This window comes from Nelusetta ayraudi, unplaced genomic scaffold (genome assembly GCF_046127955.1).
Source record: "Nelusetta ayraudi isolate G7.1 ecotype Tasmania unplaced genomic scaffold, CSIRO-AGI_Nayr_v1 ptg000116l, whole genome shotgun sequence".
NCBI lineage: Eukaryota > Metazoa > Chordata > Actinopteri > Tetraodontiformes > Monacanthidae > Nelusetta > Nelusetta ayraudi.
In genome coordinates this window covers 378857-401406 of record NW_027466166.1, presented here as the reverse complement: position 1 = coordinate 401406, position 22550 = coordinate 378857, and the positions used below count along the sequence as shown (strand labels likewise).

The window sequence follows — 22550 nt, the reverse complement described above, 5'->3', positions numbered from 1 at the left end:
CACACATAGAATCAACAGCTGTTTCTTCTGTGGTGTATCACTCAATTTTTATTTTATTTATTTAAATTAGCGACACTCATAAATTTGATTATCTAACTTTTGCGTGATGTACTTGCAGACGGCAACAACGTATGAAAGTGTGATGAACTGGAAAACGTGTTGCACCTGTTGTCAGATGGTAGGAGAGAAAGCAGGGCCAGCGATGACAGCTTCCTCCTCTCAGGCTGAGTGATGTTGTCCATGCGGTCAACCCACATCTCCATCACGCTGCCCAACAACTGGTCCATCTGAGGAGACGAGCATGGTGAGAGGCACAGACAAGAGGAAGAGGAGGCGAAACCAAACGCAACAAGAAATGCAACGCTGCTCCGTGTCAATTTTGCTTTATAGGGCTCGAAAGTCATTAAGTTTGCGCCACAGCTGGATGGCTCCGATTCCAGCAGCTCCTCGCTGCTCCTCGCACCAAGAAGAAACCACAAAGTGGAAAAACTAAAAGCAACACATTCTAACTGTTGAGATGTGACTAAGTGAAGGTTAAACCAATCGCCTTCCAAATTTTTATCTCCCCTTTCTGAATATTTTCTCCCTTTTTTGTCAGATGGATATGCAAGATGAATCCACATTTTTAAAAAGCCCAATTCTTTTAAGTGCTTGGATTTTCTGCCAAATGGTGACAGAAATTCTTCTTTGAGAGTGCTAACAAAACAACAAAAAAAGGTTGAAGATCAGTCTTCAAGTGGAGATAGACAGTCATTGAATATCTTTATTGAAGACATTTACAGAACACTGGCTGAAAGATCCAGCGCCATGCGTCGTACCTTCTGGTTGCACTCAGATGCCATTTGAGTGAGAAGAGAGGAGAAGAAACTGGAGTTCTGGAGCAAAACCCGGCCCATGATCCCCAGGTAGGTGGACATAACCACTGGATATCTCTACACACACACACACACACACACACACACACACACACACACACACACACACACACACACACACACACACACACACACACACACACACACACACACACACGGCAGGGGAATATACAATTACACACGCTGCCAATGTCATAAGGTATGGACTGCAATAAACCCTGAAGAATTGATGTATTGCCTGCCACTACCTGCACGAATGCAGCAGACAGTGTGTGTGGCCTCATGGCAAAACTCACCTCACCGTCCACAATACCTTTGAAGACAGCTGGCAGCAGTGGCTGGAACATATGGGCCCCGAGTATGGGGCTAACTTTTAAAGCAATCTCTACCACCTGCCAACACACAGGGGAAGGAACCGTCAGGGAGGCGTAGCCACACGGAGCGCTGGTTCATGTGCAGGAGGAGGGAAACTTTCAGAGTGATATCAACGTGTAGACGTACAGTTTCAAAAGACACCACAAAAAGAGAGGCCAAGGGGCCAAAGAGTGTTTTGTTGGGAGCACCTTTTTGAAGGGACAATGAAGAAGTGCAGAATACGTCAATTTTACTCATTGTAATGTACAGCCTGTTGCAGACAAGCTTCATCTTCGCGTTCGGTTCCCACTGAAATCTGAGCCGTCCGTGAGGCAGCCGCAGCAAAACATAATTCAATAAATGCAGATGCTGATACGCGTACATATTTACAGACACGCGCGTGGACCCCGATCACTGATCCAGCCGTCCTCTCTGCGCCCCTGTGCGTGTGCGTGTGCGTGTGTGTGTGTGTGTGTGTGTGTGTGTGTGCGCGCGCGCACTTCAGCGCTGGGAAGATGGACTGACTTGCCGCTGCTGCCGCACGTTTCCAGAGAACAAAGGATTAGCGGGAGCCAGATGTGCAACGTCGCCACGGAACTTTATTATGCAAAACCTCTTTGGTCTTATGGACATTCTGCCTGCGTCAACTGTTCGCATTGCATAAACAGAGCAAGCACAAAAACAGCTCTTCCAGAGAGGCGCGCCATCTTGTGCTGAGAGTTAAAGGCCCGCTGATGTGCACACACGCGCGGCGCCGTCTGCAACACTCATTAAATAAATCACGAGAAGGAGCGAGTGTCAACATTCCTGCTGCATCCTAATCTGCTGCCAATTCTAAAGGTGCAGTTACTTATTTATTTCCTACACTTACATTTTTAAGTGTGTGTGTATGTACGCAGAGGTAAATGCCTCAAGTGATATGGATTTTAATTTACTGGACAACTTGTCTAAGATATTCGCCTTTCAGGTCAAATTCATTAAAAATGTACAAAGGCCGTACCACAGTAATGTTTCATCATGAAATGATTTCATGTCAAACTACTTATTTGAATAAAAGCTGACAACAGAAGCTGCGTTTCCATGACCCCTAGAATTGAGCTAAGTATCGCAATGAAAATTGGTAATGGAAATACCTAAACTTCGCAAAAGTGTCATGGAAACATCGCATTTACACGTCACCATGACCAGTTCACTTCAAGTGAAAATGGTTATGTTTGGAAGGAGGAGGAGAATTTTTTTTTTTTTTTTTTTACAAGTAATCAAAGAGAAAAACATAACAACCATTCTTGACAGGAAACAAACGTAAACAAACAGACCAGACGGGACGAGATTTTACAAGAATTATGGCTTATGCACTTCGCACCATTCATTGGAACCCCCACGGAAAATCGCAATTATTCTTTGTCGAAATTTTTTGAAATATCGCTTTTATTTTGCGGAAAAAAATGTAATGAAAACACAGCTACTGTCTCAATAGTTTGTCATGCTTCGTTGCCAATTATGTCTAAAACAGTACGATGAAGTGAACTGTTGAACACTGAACCAGGACATTAAACTGCTGATTTGGGATTTTTGCAGTTAAACATCTTGTTATGGAACAGCCTGTTAAGAAAAAGTGTTCTAAAAGCTGTGAGAAGGTCACATTAAGTTCACCTGTAAGGGTGGGGATGACATTTCAGAATACACATAAAATGCAATACGCATTTTATGTGTATTCTGAAATGTCATCCCAAAGTCGAACCTATTTGAGACCTTTTGTCAGTAGTGTATTTACATTCTAGGCTGGTATAAGTGCATATTTTAATCCAGTGAAAGGTGTTGAGCAACGGTACCTTGAGAACTTGAACTTGTCCCTCGTTTGTAATGTCACTGAGCAGATCGCAGAAGGAGCGGCACAACGACTCTGCATAGTTCTGTTAGCAGACAGACAGAGAGAAATCAAAGGAAGCTCAGCCAAATGTTTCAGCCTTGGTATGTACGGTAGGTGCCAGTCACTCACCTGCAGGAACTCGGCGGCAGACAGGTAGAGGTAGGCGTTCACTATCTGGAAGCAGGTGCGCATGTTCTCCGCGCTCACCTCTACAACACAACAATCACAAGGCACAAACTTGAAGTCATTCACAGAGAGGACAGAGGAGGAATTTGATGGCGGATTTTTCACTTTAAATACTGACAAACACTTAACCCAGAACACAGAACCTATAAACCTTTAGATCCATTCTGATGTGCACAGCCGCTGATAATAAACACTTTGGTAGGTAAAAACAAAACCCGACACAGCAATAATTCATATACGTCGATACTACAGCAAAGATCTGAGAGCTAAAGGATGAAAATTTGGTTGAGGTTAAGGTGCCTCCGTCTTTGCCTGCTAAATAAAAACAACAAGGACTGGACTGCTATATTTCTTTGAAAAGAAATGCGGCACAAGTTTCTTTTTTGGGTTTTTTAATTCAATTGTGGCCCTGCGATCAACTGGCGACTTGTCCAGGGTGTCCCCTGCCTTCGCCCTACGACAGCTGGGATAGGCTCCAGCAGACCCCCGTCACCCTGAGCTCGGGACTAAGCGGGTATGGAAAATGAATGAATGAATGAATGTTCTTTCAACATGTCCAACACAACCAATTTACACTCCCGCAGCAGCTTCACAAGTGATTGACCGCCTGAAGTAACAAGAGGTTCTACGTTCAATTATTAAGTGTGCGGCTTCCTCTTCAACATTATTATACCATCATTAAATATTTTCTACCTCGTCTCTGAAGCTGGTCGGAACCTTTTTTGTTTTTAGTTTGCATGCAATTCAGGCTTCAGGGAAGAAAAAAAAAACTAAACATGAGCAGCTTTTTATGCATACTCAACCTACAGGCACAATATGTTAAAGATTAAAATATGACTGCGACCGAGACAAAACAAGGGACTAAAAGAATGAGAAGATGAACGCAGTCGTGCCGGGGAAGGGAAAACCACTCTCAGCTTAACACGACCGGCAGCGTTGCACTCCGGATCATTTGCAGGTAAATTTACAACAGGCAGTGAAAGTGAGAAGAATTGACTTTTTGGCCACTAAACGCGCTGAAGTCCAAAATCAATATTCCACCACAGTTCCAATTATTAACATGCTCTTGATTCATGAAGCGAAAAGAAAACCAGCGGCGCAAAAAAACGGTGCGAGCGGTGCAGCAGGTTGGCTCTCCAACCTGCAGGAGCAGCAGCCACTTAGAGGTCGCTTTTTAGCGTACCATGTTTGTATGGCCGCTAAGTGGAAATTTGTTCGGGCTCGAGCGATGAGGCCGTGCAAGTGGCGGCAATTTAGCGGCGCATGTGCAACAGGCGGTGGAGCAGAAAATAGAGTTTGGCTAAAAGGGAAGTCTCACTCCGCCGCTGTGAAATGACAGATGCATGGGAGGGCTTGACAGTGGATTGACACTGTGTAACAATAGACGCCCGCAGACTGACGGAGCCGTGTGATTAAAGACGGAAAAACCCCACATTTTGCCTGGTGAGACGTCTTACGGCCTTACAAGACGCAGCACATTCACGGAGACAAACAGCCGTGTTCCATGTTAGACAACAGAGTTCTCTGCTAAAAAAGGGAGAATTAATCAGTCCTGAGCACAAACTGCAAACTTTTGTCATGGGCTTTGGCTGCAAGACAATGTCATAAAAAAGGTTGCTGCTCTTGCAGATCTTTCATAAAAAGGTCCAGTGTGCAAAAATTTTAAGAAAGCCTGGTATTTAAGGAAGCCCACCTGACAGTGCATTTGGCATTTAGGCCACTGTCAGGTGGGCTTCCTCGAAAAATGGCGGCAAGATGGCAGCTAACTAGGAGCAAGACCGTTTTTGCTTTATGTATATTCTCAGACATATGAGAACTGTTCTAAGGGAAGCAAAACCAAAATGCTTTCATAGTACAGTAAATATTCACTTTTATCAATGTATTAAAAAAAAAAAAAAAATCAAGTGATCAATTAAATCAAGCCAAACATCAGCAAAGCACAGCCTGACATTTTTGGAGAACATCTCCGAGCAGGAAGACAGACGACCAAAGAAACGCTCCAAAGGACGCCAGCGAGAGCGATCCCACCCCGACCTGCAGCGCCGTGCCGCTTCTTTCAGGCGGCGTCGGTACAGATTTTATGCGACCCGTCCCACCTGACCATCTGCCAGCGGCAGCGAGGTGATGATGTTTATTTGCGTTCCACCACCTGCTTCCTTTGGATTCGCTCGGCACGACGACCCGCATGAATATTCAGCGTTGCGAAACATAACGCGAAGCGACAGCGCGGATCAATCGGAAGACAAAAACCTTTTTTTTTTTTTTTTTTCCCTTCCCCGGAGCGCGTTAAGCCACGGGGAACGTGTGTAAATCATAAACAGCAGCGCTGCAGGGCCAACATCATGTCTGAGGGACACTGCGAGCAGTCGGTTTAGAAAGTAGAAAGGGTTTATGAGGGAGCCAGTGGGAGCTCGGCTGAAAAACCGATGCTTCTCCATGGCCAGGTCAGTCCAAAGAGAAGGGGGGGGGGGGAATAATTCAAAGGCAACAGATTGCCGAGCAGTGGGTGAACAAGGACACACAGTGGAAGCACAACAGGTCCATGGCGCTGCGGAGGCGTCAAACAAATGAACATGGATCTTTGTTGTGTCAGCAAATACTGCAGCCACTTATTACGAGGGTTGAGATAAGGACGGAACTGTGTGTGTAGGCTTTTTTTTTCCTGTTTTTTTTTTTTTTTTTTTTTGGTGGAATCAGATCTTTTGCCCGTGTATTCACGACCAAAGCGTGCGTCAAAAATGTGAGGAGTCCTTTAGAGTGCAACAAAATACAAAATGAAAAAGTTACGCAGCGTTCGGCTCAAAGCTCTTCACACACATACAGAGAATTAGGGCCACAAAAAGAGCAAAAAAAATATTCCAGGAAGAACATTTTCATTTAAGTTTTCATTTCGAGTTTTAAGTTAAAATTCCATGAATAAAGTCGATGCAAATAAAGTGGCAATTGGCGAATAGACTGGATGGATGGTGGAGAAGAGGAGTCATTCACTGAGCGCATACGCAACGGAAAAAGGACAACAAAAATACCACATGTCCAGTTATGAAGTGTTCAGCTCAAAGCTCTTCACAACATCTGTGGTCTGACTCTACACAAAAAAGTTTTGACGGGGCGCTCAGAAGAGGGGGAAAATGACGCATCCTCCAGTGATGAAGATCTTTGACCTCATCACGCTTTCAAAATAAAAGAGGAGGCGGCGTTTGGCACACGCCGACTACAAAATGGGGGACTGCAGAGGGAGAGAGAGAGAGATTCCCCTGCTCGCTGAAGCTAACAAGTGGCGAGGTCGGTTGCGGACCTATTTCAGGATGTTGGTGGGACAGCTCAAATCTGACAATTTGCATCTCCTTTGAGTTACAGATAATGAGCTTGTCAGCCATTGTTGTTGATGTTTTTGTTGTGGGGGGACGGCCGTGATGTTTGTGCCACACAATAATCCCATTTGGGATGAAAAGAAAACCCCTCAATCAATCTCAGTCCAAAAAGCAAACGGTTCTGCACAGTGACAGTCGAATTCGGTGGCCATCGGCAGGTGTCTCAAGGCCTTTGACTGAACGCTAATTCTGCTAGAGTTGAAAATCTACAACAGTACAGATTAAGACGTAAGCGAGGAAGACTTCAAATAAGTGGCCTTTGACTGGTGACACAACACCACAAAATCTATTCCACTTCTCCTGAAAGAGCTTCTTTTCTGAGGCAAGAAGCCCCGGAGAGCACTCCATTAACCCTGGATGACACCAACATAAAGAGGGCAACGTTTGAGCGTTATCTCAGAGGAAACGTCAGGAGAGCAGACAGAAGTCGGCTACGGCTCAAACAGCGCTGGCAAAAGCCTCTGCCGGCAACTGTGACGAAATCTTGGAATAACAAAAAAAACAAAAGGTGAGGGTGAGAAAAAGAAGTCGTTCTATACCTAACATAAGACAGCGTGCAACACTCTAGAGCGACATCCATTCATCTCTCCCAAGAGGGAAAAATAGCTAAAAGGAGAGAAAGAAGACCTGTGAGACTTTTCTGAATACATTTAAGGTGAATGTACTGGAACTGCACTTGTGTCCTAGTTTTAACCGTCAATAAGAAATGCATTGTTCTTTATTTTTTATTATATATAATTTAAAAACTTAACTCAAACACAAAGGGTTTTCTAACGCTGTTTTGGATGGTGGCCCGACGTCAACAGTATGCTCTAAACCCCTGCTATTACTCGTCTTCCCGATAAGCTTCCCGTGAGACATGTTCTGAATGAATGGCAACACAAGGAGGGCGAGCAACAAATATTCATAAAGTAGGAAAACTGAATAAGATTCTGTGTGAGGTCAGGCAGATCAGAGCGCTGAGGCCCGGACTCGATAAGACTTTCATCATTGGCTCGCCTCACGACTGCAAATGAGCCCGGGGCTCCCGAGTGGCTGCCCTGTACGAATGCAAACACTCTGGCAAAAATAACGCCGCGTCTGGCTGCCAAATGCCAATTCACTGTTTCGCCATACAACTGTACACCAGCAGTTGGTACAATTAACACTGACAAAACATCTTCCAAGCAGCTAATTGAGCTTATTGCATTAAATTGCTAATGTGCCTGGGCATATGCTGCAAAACCTGTTTGGGTTATTAACATTTACAGGAAAAGCGACTCACATTTGACTGCAATGACAGGGGCAGATTAACATTTGTTGGGGGTACTGAATAAAAAAAAGTTTGGTTCTCACTTGACACTGTCCAATGGAGTTTGCTTAAGATGTTAAGAGGCCAGTTAACACATTGCAAAGGCGGTGAACCAAGAAAGATGTGGCAAAAACACTCAATATTAGGCAGAGCGGTTCAACAGCCATGAGACACAAAAATCGATTTGACTTGAATAAAAGCCATGCTGATTTTATTTTTACTCAGTGTTTTGTTTTTGGAATTCTGCAGCGGACGGCACTGAAATGAAAAGGGTACATATACGTTCTCTGATGAATTTCTTTCCTCAAAGACCTTCGCATTGAACATCGTGATGCAGCTCCACACGGATCTATCGCCTTGCTAGATTTAACAGCTCATAAAGGACACAATTAAAGAAGTATTAAAAAGGGTTCCAAAAAGATCTTTGGCTACAGTTATTGGCCCGTCTGTGCAGAGAGGGGATTGAGTACATTTTTATGTTGGTCCTTGAGTGATAAAAGTCTGCGGAAAAGTAATTTCAGTGTAGTTTTACTTCAAAGAAGCAGGAAGAGCTGAGCAAGGGATTTATTTGAGTGTCCAGACTGCGAGACTGCAGACTTTAGTTCACACCATAAACTGAAACGGTACCGCAGGAAAGACAATATTAAGGTCACGAAGGATCCTAAAATTAAAGTATGATTTTTATATATATTTGTTTCAAAAAGCTGTTACAAAAAGGAAATTATTCCAATGGATTTCATTAGTATTAAAAATGAACTATGTCTGAACCGAAATAAAAACTGAAGGTTTTCTGCCAGCCCAGACTGTAGCGAGGATCACTTTGAAATAAGTTTGAACCATCGGTTTTCTTGCTCTGGTTCAAAGGCACAGTAAGCGAATCAATTCTTATGGGAAATTAATTAAATGTTAATACTAAATACAATTTAATACAAAGAAAACAAAGCAGATAATTGCACAAGGTACTTTTAAGATGTTTTAACACAATTAAAAAAGGTACTTCTGATACACTATTAACACAGCTCTTTAACCACCTGTCCATTACAAGAGCCCTTCATGTCAGTTAAGCTGATCCATCCAAATGCTTCCCCTCATTTCCTGGCATTTCACACTAATCTATTTGTCTCTGTGGGTAACACTTAGAATTTATTGTTCAGACTGTGACTTCACTGTGGAAAAAGAAAAGGAATGTTGGAGTATTTATGAATGAGGGGGTAAAAGCAACAAAAAAATGCATAGAAATAAAGAGATACTTCAATATGACGGCAACAAGGTGTTTAATTCCCACTGCTTTGCCCCAACATTAGCCAGAGTACCTCAGGTCGCCCAAAGATGTGCCAGCTCAGAGCATTACGGCGGTGAGAGAGCGAGCGAGAGCAGCGCTAGTCTAACAATTTATCCAAAGCAAAGGCTTTTGACATTCTAATTAGGGAATTTGCTGCTCCAGTTTAGCTGTGATGGAGCAGGGCTCTTTATCAGGCAGACCAGGCCACGCACCTGGCAAGCTGTGACACTATATCGAGCCAGACTCTCTGAGCGCCCGACATCCCTCTATAGCTCATTTTGGACCCAATAAATGAATAGCCAGATGATGTAGTGAAATTCAGCCACAGAGGGCGATGGATTCAAGTGAAAATCAATTCACTCCATCTATGAAATTATTCATCAATTTATTCAAATAAATGCACCAGCAGTTAGTTTGAAATTGAAACAAATCTCCAGTGAATTCCCTGCAGACAATGTTCGGTGGGAGAAAAAAAACCTTCTTGTAACTGTGCTTCTTTGTTCTTCTAGTGCCTCTGAGATGCCACATTACAGAGGAGTGGATCTGGAGTTCTCCTCTAATATTTGTACTGACTTAGCTTAAAATGTAAAAAAAAAAAAAAAAAAAAAAAAACTACAACACAAAAACAGATTGTTGACAAAATGGACAGCAATACATGGAAAGCCAAGAGTGGAGAGCCCAGTTAGGACTTGACGTATGCATTTAATGCAAAACGAATCTCTCTGAAATATTCTTGTTGGTTAAATAATGGTAAATAAGTGTTAATAATGTGCAGAAAAATATAAAAAAAAACAAGAATATCAAGCCAGGAGAAATGGAAGCAAATTCGAAATGTAGGCATTTAACCAAAAAACCTGGAGTTTGAGCCATAGATGAAGACTGCTCTGAAATTAAAAGTGTGTGAAGGATAGAGGGTCAGCTGGGTTTGAAATGTTGGTTGCACATCTCTTCTGCGGCCACGGGGGTCAGCCTGATTCCAGTGTAGTTAACCAGGGTTCACCGAAAGTCCACCGATGTCAGACTAATCTGACATCTTGGTAAATGTCGACCAAATGGGATTATACCGTACCCTAAGTGGGCTTCCAGCTAGATGGTTCATTTACTCTCCCACTCTAGTGTAAGTTCCAGAACATGTTCCAGCTTAACACTGAGTTACTGAGTGACTGACCACAGACTGATTCCTAAACGGCAGATAAAAGGAGACACGGTGTTGAGTGCGGAGCCACAAGAAACAACTGGGTTGAATAAGCTAAAGCCGTTGCATACGTTCTGTTGGAGACGGAACGTGCGCAACATGCTTAAGCACCAACAATGTTGCAGACAATGTTATTTTATGAAAGTCAATCTTTTTTAAGCCTTGTATCAGACTTGGCCAGAAAAAGCTCAACATTGGCCTGTTCCAATCGATGGCTTTTCCCACTCATGAAATTCTACTGAGGTGTGAAAGTGTTTTAATTTGGTTTCCTTTAACGCGACCACTGAGTAAAGCACAAACTATGTCCATTCAGATATCAAACAGGAGGCGAAAATGACTAATCCACACATTAAGAAGCTGAGAACGGTCACAACAGGATATCATTTAGACAGTTAGAACCATTCCTGACAAACATTAGGTAAATTAATCATTTACTGGCTAGGCTGCAACAGGATGAGACTGGTGCACCGTGATAAGGCACAACTTATAGCGTCTAACATATTTTTGACATCTTAAAAGTCTTTTCTAAGTAGAGTTGATTGCCTAAGTATGCACAGAGAAGTGAAACTTGTCGAACAACATTATGAGACTGACCCTTCAGTTTCAAGTTGGTCAGGGATTGCTGCTGCACATGCAGCAAGAAGGGGAAGCAGTTTTAACAACAGATCCTAATTTCTCAACAATGATGGAAAATGATGCCACGTTAGGGTTCTACGAATGAAGAATCATTCGACTGGATAATGACATCAATTAGGATGTAAGAAGAGGAACATTAACTTGTTCAAGTTAACATTACACTCACTTTGATCTGGAGGGCCAATTTCCATAGTAGCTGTGTGGCGGCTAATTCTAAATTGGGTTAACGCTAATGAGAGTAGGAATAATACTTCAGAGCGTGCAATTGAATGAAGTTAATTGGCTTCAAAGATCAAAGATTAAGCCAACAATCCTGCTTCTACCGCAGAAGTCGCAGAGACACTGCACCTAATGTCTAAAAAATGGCCAAAAATATTGGATATTCCAGCGACTTAATGCAGCCCATCCAGTTATGCTCTTTTAAAAGGAACCTTGGGAAAGGGAAATGCAAAATTGCAATGGCTGCCGTTGCATCCCAAGTGTGGAAGTATAACAGATAACCCTCTAATTATGGGAAGAGAGGAAATTAGAAGGAAACCTAACACTGGAGGGCCTTGTGAGACCATGATGTAAGGATGCGAGTGAAATTAGTCCAAAAGACAAGTATCTGCACAAGTATTTGCAGAATATGTTCCCTAGCTGCAGTACTCAGATTGCTTTAAGTTTAAAAAAACAACAAAAAAAAAACAACACACAGCTCTTCTCATGATACATCTGGTGAACTGTTTTTGGTTTTATCATGTTATGTCCCATTGAAGTTGCCATTTACAGCAGTATGTTGTGCCAGGAAGTTTCCTAGCACCAAGTTCTTGCTGCTACCGTCCACTACCTGAAGTTGCAAACAGATAATTCATCACATACGGTGTTTTATTTTAAAAGGTGCTGGAATATAAATGGTACAAAAAGTAAATTGATCTGAGTAGTGTTATATTGATATATATCGATACTGAAAGTTTTACGAACTATTGACATATCGGTACTACATCAAGGCGACGTGCGGCGCCACCAACACACACAAACACTCAGAGCGCTCCATCCACTACATTGCCAAGAGACTTCTGCGGGACCCCACTCCACCCCCCGTCGACGAAACTCGACTTCAGCGGGACCCGTTTCCGACAGTTCACTTTTAACTGTGGTTAACTGGGTTAATCCACCGTCCAACCAGTCTATTCGCCAATTTCCACTTCATTTGCCAGCCAAATAAAGTCTAACTCGACAAGCGCGGCTTTAACTCATACAGATCCGACCCAGTATTTTCATTGGACAAGAGGCTTTCCGTGAGTGCCAACATACAATGCACTGGGACTTCTCACTGTATGTATCAACCCGCCTCACAGTTGTTCTAATCACTCCACGCTGAACCCCATGGTGCCGTATCAAAACCCAACAGGGTTTCACAGTAGGGGGTCTCGTGCAATTAGAAACACTCAGCCCACTGCGCGGCTGTGCAGCTTGCTGTGTTCAGAAAACATGATTGGCAGCTTCAGCTACGCGTGGACTGCAGCGAACACGAAGGGTTCTCAACCAGAGCAACACGGGTCTTTAATATGCAGTGCAAATAGAAAGTAAATAAAAAGAAGTCTGTTTCCACACTGACAAGCTGTAGGGGCCAACCTCTGCAGCTGGACCACAGGGGGTCTTGTTAAAAATGAATAGGAAACAACGCAGCCAGTTTTCTAAAGGCTATGACGCTCAGGCCCAGTGTATCTGTGCAAGCTATGGTGTTGGAAGAGGCAACTAAATTATTAAAAGAGCCCAAACAAATCACAATGCACTTGAATTGCTGTCAACTGACCAAAGTAAGGTCTGCAGAACAAAGTGATAGCACACTTAAGGTCCTCTTGTTGAACTGAATATACAGTAATCGTGGGTGTGACGCAGTTGTAGGCACAAGGTCGGCTACTCCTGCCTGGAAATGTAGCGTTTCACAGCTTCACAGCCGGTTTGCTTATCACCGGCGCTCAGCCGTTATCCGTTTGTGGGGCTAACTGTGAGACTCAGACATTAGCCAACAAACACTATCAACAAGGCCAGAGTAATATGTGCAACTGTTTAACACAAAATAAAAATCACATTGACCGGGCTGGGGATTGAGCCCAGGACCGACACTCTACCACGAGCTGCTTTTGAGCTCTGCTGACCACAGTGATCGCGATGGCTTGCAACTCAAAGAATCCACATCAGATGGATCAGTATGACATTTAAAAATGAATGTAGCTCCAAGAGTGAGCTTGGAACTTAACATGTCCCATTAGCAAAATATTAAAACCAAAGGGGCGTCATGTGCTTATTAAAGCTGAACATGCTGAACCGTATGAGCGGCAAATTAACCGTAATGGAGTAGTGACACCAATTAAACTGGCCGCGACCTATCAGTTCATTTAAGCTCCGTTGGTTCAGCTTTTCTGATTACCGTCACGGTATTCAACAGTAATAGTTTAAGGTATTATTTTACCTTAAATCCATTATCCAACATATTTCATCAATAAATAGCATCATGGCAAATTAGTCCATTAGTTTAAACACAAAAAGACTTAGTTACTGGCTCAATCAGTTAGTCAGGGTGAACCGATGCTGCAATGAAATGCTTCAGAGACCTCTATGCTTTAGCACATACCTTCTGAAAAAAATGGAGCAGGCTGAATATACATTAAAGCTTCTCTTTACTCTCAACTCCAACTATCAAATGCTCTTTTTTTATAACACATTTTTAACTTCCACCACTTTATTACATCATTCATTCATATCTATCCCTCAAACTTAATGCTTCAAAGATATCTCCCCTTTACTTGATCTCCCTTAAAACCCTCTTTATTACCATCTAATATTAAACATGGTGATCTTCTTTTGGCTCCTCTGTGTCTTGCAAATTTTCTCTCAGCACCAAACGTGGTCCAACGCTGCAGGTGGCCGCCCAGGCAACACAAGTGTTCGTATTAGCTGGACCACCACCTCATTATGTGCACAGACGCCGAATCAATAGAGTTCCCCGTCACACTGAGAGCATCACAGACATACCCACACACCACAGCAAGCTTTCCAGTGCTCCAGGCTTGTAATAAATCATCCAACCAGTTCGCTTCAATCTGCCTCCACTCACGGCTGCCTACAGATGCACAGTATTGGCTGCGGCTGCCTTGAGGCCACCGCAAAGCCATAACTGTGATCTTTACAGCATGAATTGGATAATGCACGCACACACGCACACACAAACACACACACACACGTACATAAATTAAGTCTATGACCGTGGATTGCATCAACTTTCTCTCTGATTTGTCGGTGCTTTTGGTAAAATAATCCTGCTTTTGTTCTTTCCGATTGCGCCTCTTTTCATCCCTTCAAAGTCTTTTGATGTAAAATGCCTTTTGCGTCTCTCTCCTAATCCTATTGAACTTAAATGTGTTTCTTAACAGTAACTACGCAGAGTAACTAAAGCCAGTCAGAACGCAAAACACACACCAACTAACATATTTACTGTGCGTGAAGGGTGAATTAGCCAGCTGTCTCAAAGCGAAATTAATGGAAGAGTCACCCGGGAAGATTCAGAAGAGATAGACAATAAACTTTTGGCCACTTCGGAAAAACAGTTTCACACTTCAGTACCATATATATGCATTGCATCTGAAATATAAATAAAACTAATTTGCCTCTCAATTTATTTAATTTATATGATAATCTAAAACCTTGTGAAGTTCGCCAGAGGGGAATCTAATTTGCACACGGAAACAGTAAAGAAATCCAGCGCGTGCTTACCTAACAAAGATGACATGTTTTGGAAAAGTCTGAGCAGTTCTGGCGTGATGGCTGGGCTGTTCTCCAATGTCACCAGCCTGAGGAGGGACGGAAGAAGAAACAGCAATAGAAAAATACCAAACAAGGCATATAAAATATTTTTAGTTTCAGAGGGGAAAGAAGAAAAAAAAACAGAAGGCAGGTTTCACAAGCACAATAAAAGAAATGGGAAGTTAGAAAAGATGAAAACAATGACATCACAAGGGAGTGGAGTAGGCATGAAGGGGAAATTGGAGAAGGAGCACCAAAGGAAAAGTACAAGGTTTTGCTCAGTGGAAAGAACCTGACTGGATTTAATGATTATCCATCCATCCATCCATCCATCCAGCCATGATAAGATTATTAATTTAGCCGTTCCTTAAAGAGAGATACTGTCAACTGACTAGTCATCCTGATACTTATCAAACAGAAGCACTAATTACCAAAAACCACACAATGATGGGTGAATTCAAAATGTTTTACATACATATATATATATATATATATATATATATATATATATATATATATATATATATATATGTATACATATATATATATATATATATATATATATATATATATATATATATACATATATATATATATATATATATATATATATATATATATATATATATATATATATATATACATATATATACATATATATATATACATATATACATATATATATATACATATATATACATATATATATATATATATATATGTATACATATATATATATATATATATATATGTATATACATATATATATATATATATATATATGTATACATATATATATATATATATATATATGTATATACATATATATATATATATATATATATATATATATATATATATATATATATATATATATATATATATAAAAGAAATCAGGTTCAGCCTGTTTTGTTTTGTCAGTCTGTGTAATGGCAGCCCTCAGTGTGTCTGTAAAAATGTTTTTAATGAGATTGTAATGGGACATTTTTGGTGAAATTAATTATGAGAAGAAACATTTTTACTTTTCTTTGAAGATAAAGAGCGGGCAAACTAAGGATACAGCAAACAAAGTAATTGAAACCACGTTATTAATTTGACCTTAACATTTTCACCATACTTCAAGTGCAAATTAGAGAGTACTTCAAACCATTTTAATCTCAAGTGGTCCGCGGCCCAGACAAATAAAAGCAACGGCAAGCTTTTGATCCGCAGATGTAATCAAGTTCCATAACTCACACTGCAGTGGTCTGACGGAACTAATTAAATCAACAGATCAAAATGCATCCCCCTGCAATAATACTTGTTCACAGAGAGCAAGCCAGTGATTCAGGCTTTTGAAAAGTGTGTCAGTATTTGGACTGACAGTCAAAAGAAAAGGTTGAGAGAAGCTGTGCCAAAGTACTAATCGTAGGAGTGTGTGTGGGGTATTAAAATCGATGGCGGTTGTGTTCCCATACCAAAGCTCCAGTCCATCCTCCAGCAAATACACATGTGGCGGCTGGGAAACATCCGTGCTCAGCTGGATCACAGGAAGAAGGAAAGAGTAGAGATTCTTACTCTCGGCCCCCAGGCCCTAGAGGAAAAAAAAAGAAAAAAAAATTCCAAAAGCTCATTTAACAAGAAAGGGAATACATTTTATGGGCTATTAAAACTTAATGGGGATTACTCATGGATCATGTACCAGGAATGGTGAGCACAGAAAATTTAACGACCAATCATTTGGTTGCAAAATAAATCAAATATTTATCATCACAATATAAACATGTGCAATGCACAAATTTCAGACATGTGCTCTGGGCACAACACGTTGCGCACAATGTGACCATCTGTCGGCAATTTGTGTGACAATATATTTGGTAAAGGACGACAAAAAAAGTATTGTTAGGGGGCATTAGCATGTTCTTTGTTCATGTAATGGAGAAACTACCACCAAGTTGACCCATAGTCAATGGATGGGTTCTCCCAGTGAAACCATGCCGCAGGGATGGATTAATAATCCCTTTCATTTTTAATGTCTGCACAGTCAACTTCCTGCTGGGGGTCAACATTAAGCAGACCAAGAGCAAAAAGGGAAGAGCACTGTATTAACAAATACTTCTTATTCATACATGTCTCAACATAAAATACACTTATCGCATACTGCAGACCTTCCCAGTATTATGCAGTGTTACCAGTGGAGCAGAAGGTCATGGGGTTCTATACGTTTCTGCAACAGCTCAACTTGTTGGCAAGCCTTATAGCCACATCAGCCATTACTCGTGAATCAAATTGACCTTAAAATCCGAATGTCATCTATTTCATCATCTGAGGAGTTTTAATATTTACGCCCTTGGGCGCAACACAGATCATGTGAACTGCTACTGAAAGACCGTAAAAAAAAGGCTATATTTCTCCACGGTGCCAAATATTACACACGATGGCAAGCACATTACAAAGTCAGTTTATGACTTGTAAGAGGTTTTTCGATTTTTTTTTTTTTCCATTGTTAAACCAATGCACCAAATAGCAATTGGTTTAAAACGAAAAAAGAAAAACAGATTCATGAAAACTGTTTAAATGTGCATGTCATAATGTGGATCCTTAAGACACTTTGATTCCAGATGGAAGATCAAAGGGTTCTGGTGCCTCCATACTCTCTAGTCCTGCTCATGTTGCAACCTGTGGTGGTGGAGTGGGACATGATGGAATTCTCCTTTGAGAGATGTGCTCTTATCGCCTACTGCATGTATTTCCAGAGGGGTAGCGGACGGGCACGTTACCCTGCGCAGTATAACACAGCTTTAATGGGTCAGGAACCTCTGGGAATGGACGATAAAACCAGAAGGCTTTTTAACCTGAGTCAAGCAATAAAACATAATGGCAGACATGATGACCCTGTTGGCTTGTCAGAGTTAAGAGCTACATTTAAATATTTCCTTTTATGCCCACTGTAAATTAAAACACTACTAATTGGAAATGATAAGCTGTCTGTTTGTAATGCAATTATGACTTTTTTATTTTTACTTTTGAATAAGTATTATTTAGGTGCATCTAAAATTTGTTTTAATGTCACTCTTTCAAAAGAGGTGAAATGTTTTCATCTTTACAGTCATTATGTAACCACATTACACAAAACAATATTTTGAGGGTTTTTTTGTTTCATTTTAAATGGTCAAGGTTTAGAACGGATTACACTAAAAACTGCATTATAAGATATATATGTATATTTATAATGGAAATTTTCTTTGCAGAAAGTAAAAGCTCTACACATTTGATATGCAGTCCTTTGAAGAACTCTAATCACAAAAAAAGGGAACAGACTGCTGAGTTGACAGTCGTTTACAAGTCCCTGCGTGACACCCTGCACATGGCGGGTCACTGCTGAAAGGAGCGGCTGTATTAAAAGGATATTCATGGAAAATTGATGGGAAGGGAAAAGTGTGGTAGGCAGCACAAGGAAGGTGCTCAAGTTCAGAGTCGCTACTCTTTTTCAGTAATTCATTTACTTCAAAAGTATTTAAAAAAAAAAAAAAAAAAAAAAAAAGTTTGGGGAAAATAATATGCAGAACGACAGAAACATATTCTATTTAACTGGCTTACTTCATTTGGTGCTAAATGGTGAAACAATATTTCATTTTATTTAAAAGGATGAGCAACATCAGCGCAACTTGTTGCACATGGGAATTTTTGAGGAGAGTCAGAGGTCCAATATTATACAGAGACCACATTGTTTTTGACCACATTCAAATGTGAGTGTTTTGTGTTCAACCCAGGGCCAAATGTAATGCAATTTTATAGTTATGTAGAAAATGTTTGCCTGGCAACAAAAGTTTTCAAATCAAATGCATAACTGCAATATTCAGTAAAGACTTTGAGAACTTGTTCTAATAAGACACCCTCTGTTCATGCAAAATTGCACGAGGACTAATTTATTTTCTTATCCATTACGGATTTAAAAAGACAAAGCTTAAGCATGATTATTTGGATGTACTGTATATATAATATACTGTACTTTTAATAACACAAGCCACAATCAAGCACTGCACCCCTACCTGCACCAGATGGACGAGAGTGGTGAGGATGGCACAGCGAAGCATGTTGTGTTCTTCAGACTGCTTCCACAGCAGAGGAAGGTACTGAACCAAACAGCCTACATAGGGCCGGATCTGAAATGCAAGTGAGATGATTAATTAGACCTTGAGGAGATGATGCTGGGAAAGGGGGCCCAATGTTTACATAGCCATGTGTAACTCAATGGTAAAAGACGAAAGGTGCGATTCAAGTGTGTCCCTGAGCCAGCGACATGCTTTCATCAAGTATCGTGTGTGTGTGTGTGTGTGTGTGTGTGTGTGCACGTTGAGAAAACGGTCTCAACGGTGACTGTGAGGGCGTAAAGAGAGAAAACTCAAGCATTGCTCAGATCATCAGGAATCTTTTTTTTTTGCATAAAATTCAAGGAATGCCACAATAATGTCTAATTTTGAGTAAATAAAAAACAAAACAATTTTATCTTACATAAATTTTGTTAAATTAAAATGGGATAAATAAATAAAAAACAATGGTCACATGCCTCTTGACAGCATTCTTTCAAAGTCCTGCTTCAAAATAAGACGCATTTCCACAACAATCCATTGCAGGCTGTTTTCATAATTACAACATCCATCTGCAGTTTATATTATAAACTCCGGCCGCCTCATTTAAAATCAAGTTATTTGTGTGAAAACGCTTCTTGGAGTCATGTGGTCAAACGACAAATAGGTAGCATCGATCTCATTCCTGTGTGAAATTGGAAAACGTCGCGGCATTCACTGCAATTTGGGCGCAGTTGCTGTGAGGCCAGCCAACGCCGACACATCCACGGAATTACACATCTCAAAAAGGTTCTCTGCCATTTTCTTGTGCCGACTTGGTGTTCACCTCCGAGATTCCCTATAGCAGCTGCGTGGCCTTCATCGTGACATCGCACTGTGATTATTTTTTTTTCCCGGCAAGATTACACCTTTATAAAGGGCTCGGCCGGGAGAGGGAGAAGCAGAAATGACACGGAGGCCTGAGGCTAAAGATGAAAATTGAGAAAAACAGGCCCAAAAACCAGCCTGGGATGACATCTTTGACACTTGGGAGGAGATAAATCTCATCACAACTGACATTTTGTCTGTTTGCGCTCCAGCCGCACTCATGACTTCATTGAGTAGCTTCCACCGCCTCCGCCACTCATTGTCAGACGGTTTAGAATAATAAAGGAACTTGCACCGTCTCTAGAAGTTTATCTCGGGGCCAGAGACGGGTGAAGACTTAGCTCGGCTGACAGTTCACAGGAAGGAACACCATTTCCGTGACAGACTTAAGAAGTGGGATCGTTTGAGGCAAAAAGTGCTAAAAATGGCTGTTGAAAGAACCGCAGGGGGGGTCGAACGGAAGGTCAATTCCTTCAAGGGCTTCCAGTTAAATGGATTAAAACTACTTATTGGATGCTTGGGGAGTCTGATGCAAAAAAGCACCCGAGTTGTAGAGTGTAGACTAGATAACTGAGCCAGAAAAAGAGAGGAAAAAAACGTAAACATAAAAACAGTTTTTAGGTTGTTTTTTTTTAATTCATTACATACATATTTAATAGTTTAGTGATGTGTTAAGCTGTTTCTTTTAGCAGCTTGGGATGAATATGTGCAACATGTATCAGTAGTTGGATATTAGTCGGAATTTCTAGCCAACATCTCGACGCCTCACCTGCGTGTTCACTCTCTCGATGACACAAGAGATGACATGAAGCACGTGCATTTTGGTGTCGCACTCCGTCACCTCCTGCAGCAGCTTGAAGAGCAGCCCGAAAATAGACTCCAGGTACTGTACAACACGGGCAACGTACAGCAGGTTTCAGAGAAGCAGAGAAAATAACAACACAAGAGATCAAGTAATTATAGAAAAACAACAAACAAAATAAAACAGAATATACAGAAGAAGACGGCTGAACCAAATGCAAAGTACTCACTGGGAGGAACTGGTCCGATCGAAACTCAAAGTCATCAACGGGTGATCACGAGTTAAGAATGACAACAACCTGGTGAGGTTTTGTTTTGTGTGTTTCAGTGCAAAATTTTCGTTGGATGTCCATTATCACAGTTAACATGAATAGAACCATTATAAAGCTAACTTAATTTTGTGTACTGAAACTTAATTTCTAACCAGGAAGTAACAATAAGGTGTTTCTCAGACGTAATAAAAACTTTTCTTCTTTACAGTCTTTTTATTTCACATTTTCACGCTGTGCAAATAACAATTCACACTTCACAATCCACATCCACGAATCACAGGGTTTATTGTGTTTCGTAATGTCTTGCAAATAACTTTCTATTGTGACAAAATAGAATTTGCGTTCATTTGTGGAAATAAATTATCCCCAGTCTGACAAATACAGCTGAAACAGAAGAATAAAAAGGATATTGAACTTTAGGGTTGTAGCCGTCTCAATCCGCACCTATTGGGTGAAGAAAATAAAAGAGAGGAATTTATTTCATCGAGAGCTATTGTGTCATCGCCCTTTTAATCGGTGCATCTGTATTATTGGTTAATCAAGGCTGCAGAGAAAGAAAACAGACCGGGATTGGTGGGACTCTGAGAAAGAGTGAAACAGACAAAGCACAAGAAACAGACACAGACAAAGATGTGGAGCAGACTGCAACAGCTGACAACCAGAAACGCAAGCAGCACAAACGCCTTGATTGCATTCCGCTTTTGTGGAAGTCTCAGGAAAATACGTTTTTAATAAGACGCTGCATGACTGTGCACCTGCAGTATAATGACGCTGAAAAGGAGCGACCCGTGCAACCTCGGAGACTCCTGACATGTAATCAAGCAGTGTCAGAGTGATAGTGGTTGGGGGTAGTGGGGGGCTCCCGCCAGGAGGGGATCACATCAGACACAGGGGGGAAAGTGAAAGAAATAAGAAAAAAAGAGAACAGTGACTTTAAACTCAATTACAGCCTTTTCTTTCACTCTGCAAATTTTTTGCACATACACAGCACGCAAAGGCAACGGCCTCCATGGGCAGAGCATTATGAGGCCAACACAAATCTTAGTAATATTAAAGAGGTTTTCAGGCTCGGAAGAGGGATTACTTGTTTTGTTATGTTCCGTGCACAGTTTAAAGACAGCGGACGTTCATGTTCGTGGTCAAAAAAAAAGAAAAGAAAATTTAACAAAAACTTTGTACTTGCCAGACCAAAAAAAGAATTTGTCATATAAAAGTCTTTAAAACAAATCACTGTACCAAAAATCACTCATTACTAATTTTGCTTGAGACCTCCTCAACTCTCCAATAATCAGATGGTAATCAGATGCCATCAGCAATGGCCCTCTTGACAATTCATTCACATTCAAACACTCATCGCCACCGCCATCATGAGGAACAATCTTTAGCAAAGACACACACACACACACACACACACACACACACACACACACACACACACACACACACACACACACACACACACACACACACTTAAAACGCCTTAAAACAAACTGATGAAAGCTTTAAATTTACAAATAAGATCAGAGATCACATTGGGCTTATAATAATCAAACTGGATTGTTCACTACTTGGCCCAGTATAGAAAACATGACATAAGCAGGTTATGTCAGGTAGGGGAAGACTGTTTTTTAGTTCACCGATTCCAGCCTGGATGTTCAAGATGCACTGGTGATCAATTTCCATGTGTTCCA

The 22550-nt window shown here is 41.1% G+C and overlaps 1 protein-coding gene across 1 annotated transcript in view; it reads right to left on the bottom strand.

The window, feature by feature from the left end:
* The window catches only part of ipo11 (importin 11), a 76985-nt gene that overhangs the window by 17546 nt on the left and 36889 nt on the right, over window positions 1-22550 (bottom strand). Inside the window, exons 17-27 of the mRNA XM_076049459.1 lie at window positions 21270-21303; window positions 20818-20858; window positions 20556-20672; window positions 18881-18994; window positions 16307-16422; window positions 14820-14896; window positions 3229-3308; window positions 3062-3142; window positions 1172-1267; window positions 819-932; window positions 166-287 (exon numbers count right to left, since the gene is read on the bottom strand). Of these exons, the coding sequence (XP_075905574.1) occupies window positions 166-287; window positions 819-932; window positions 1172-1267; window positions 3062-3142; window positions 3229-3308; window positions 14820-14896; window positions 16307-16422; window positions 18881-18994; window positions 20556-20672; window positions 20818-20858; window positions 21270-21303 (992 nt within the window). The remainder of the gene's footprint in view (window positions 1-165; window positions 288-818; window positions 933-1171; window positions 1268-3061; window positions 3143-3228; window positions 3309-14819; window positions 14897-16306; window positions 16423-18880; window positions 18995-20555; window positions 20673-20817; window positions 20859-21269; window positions 21304-22550) is intronic.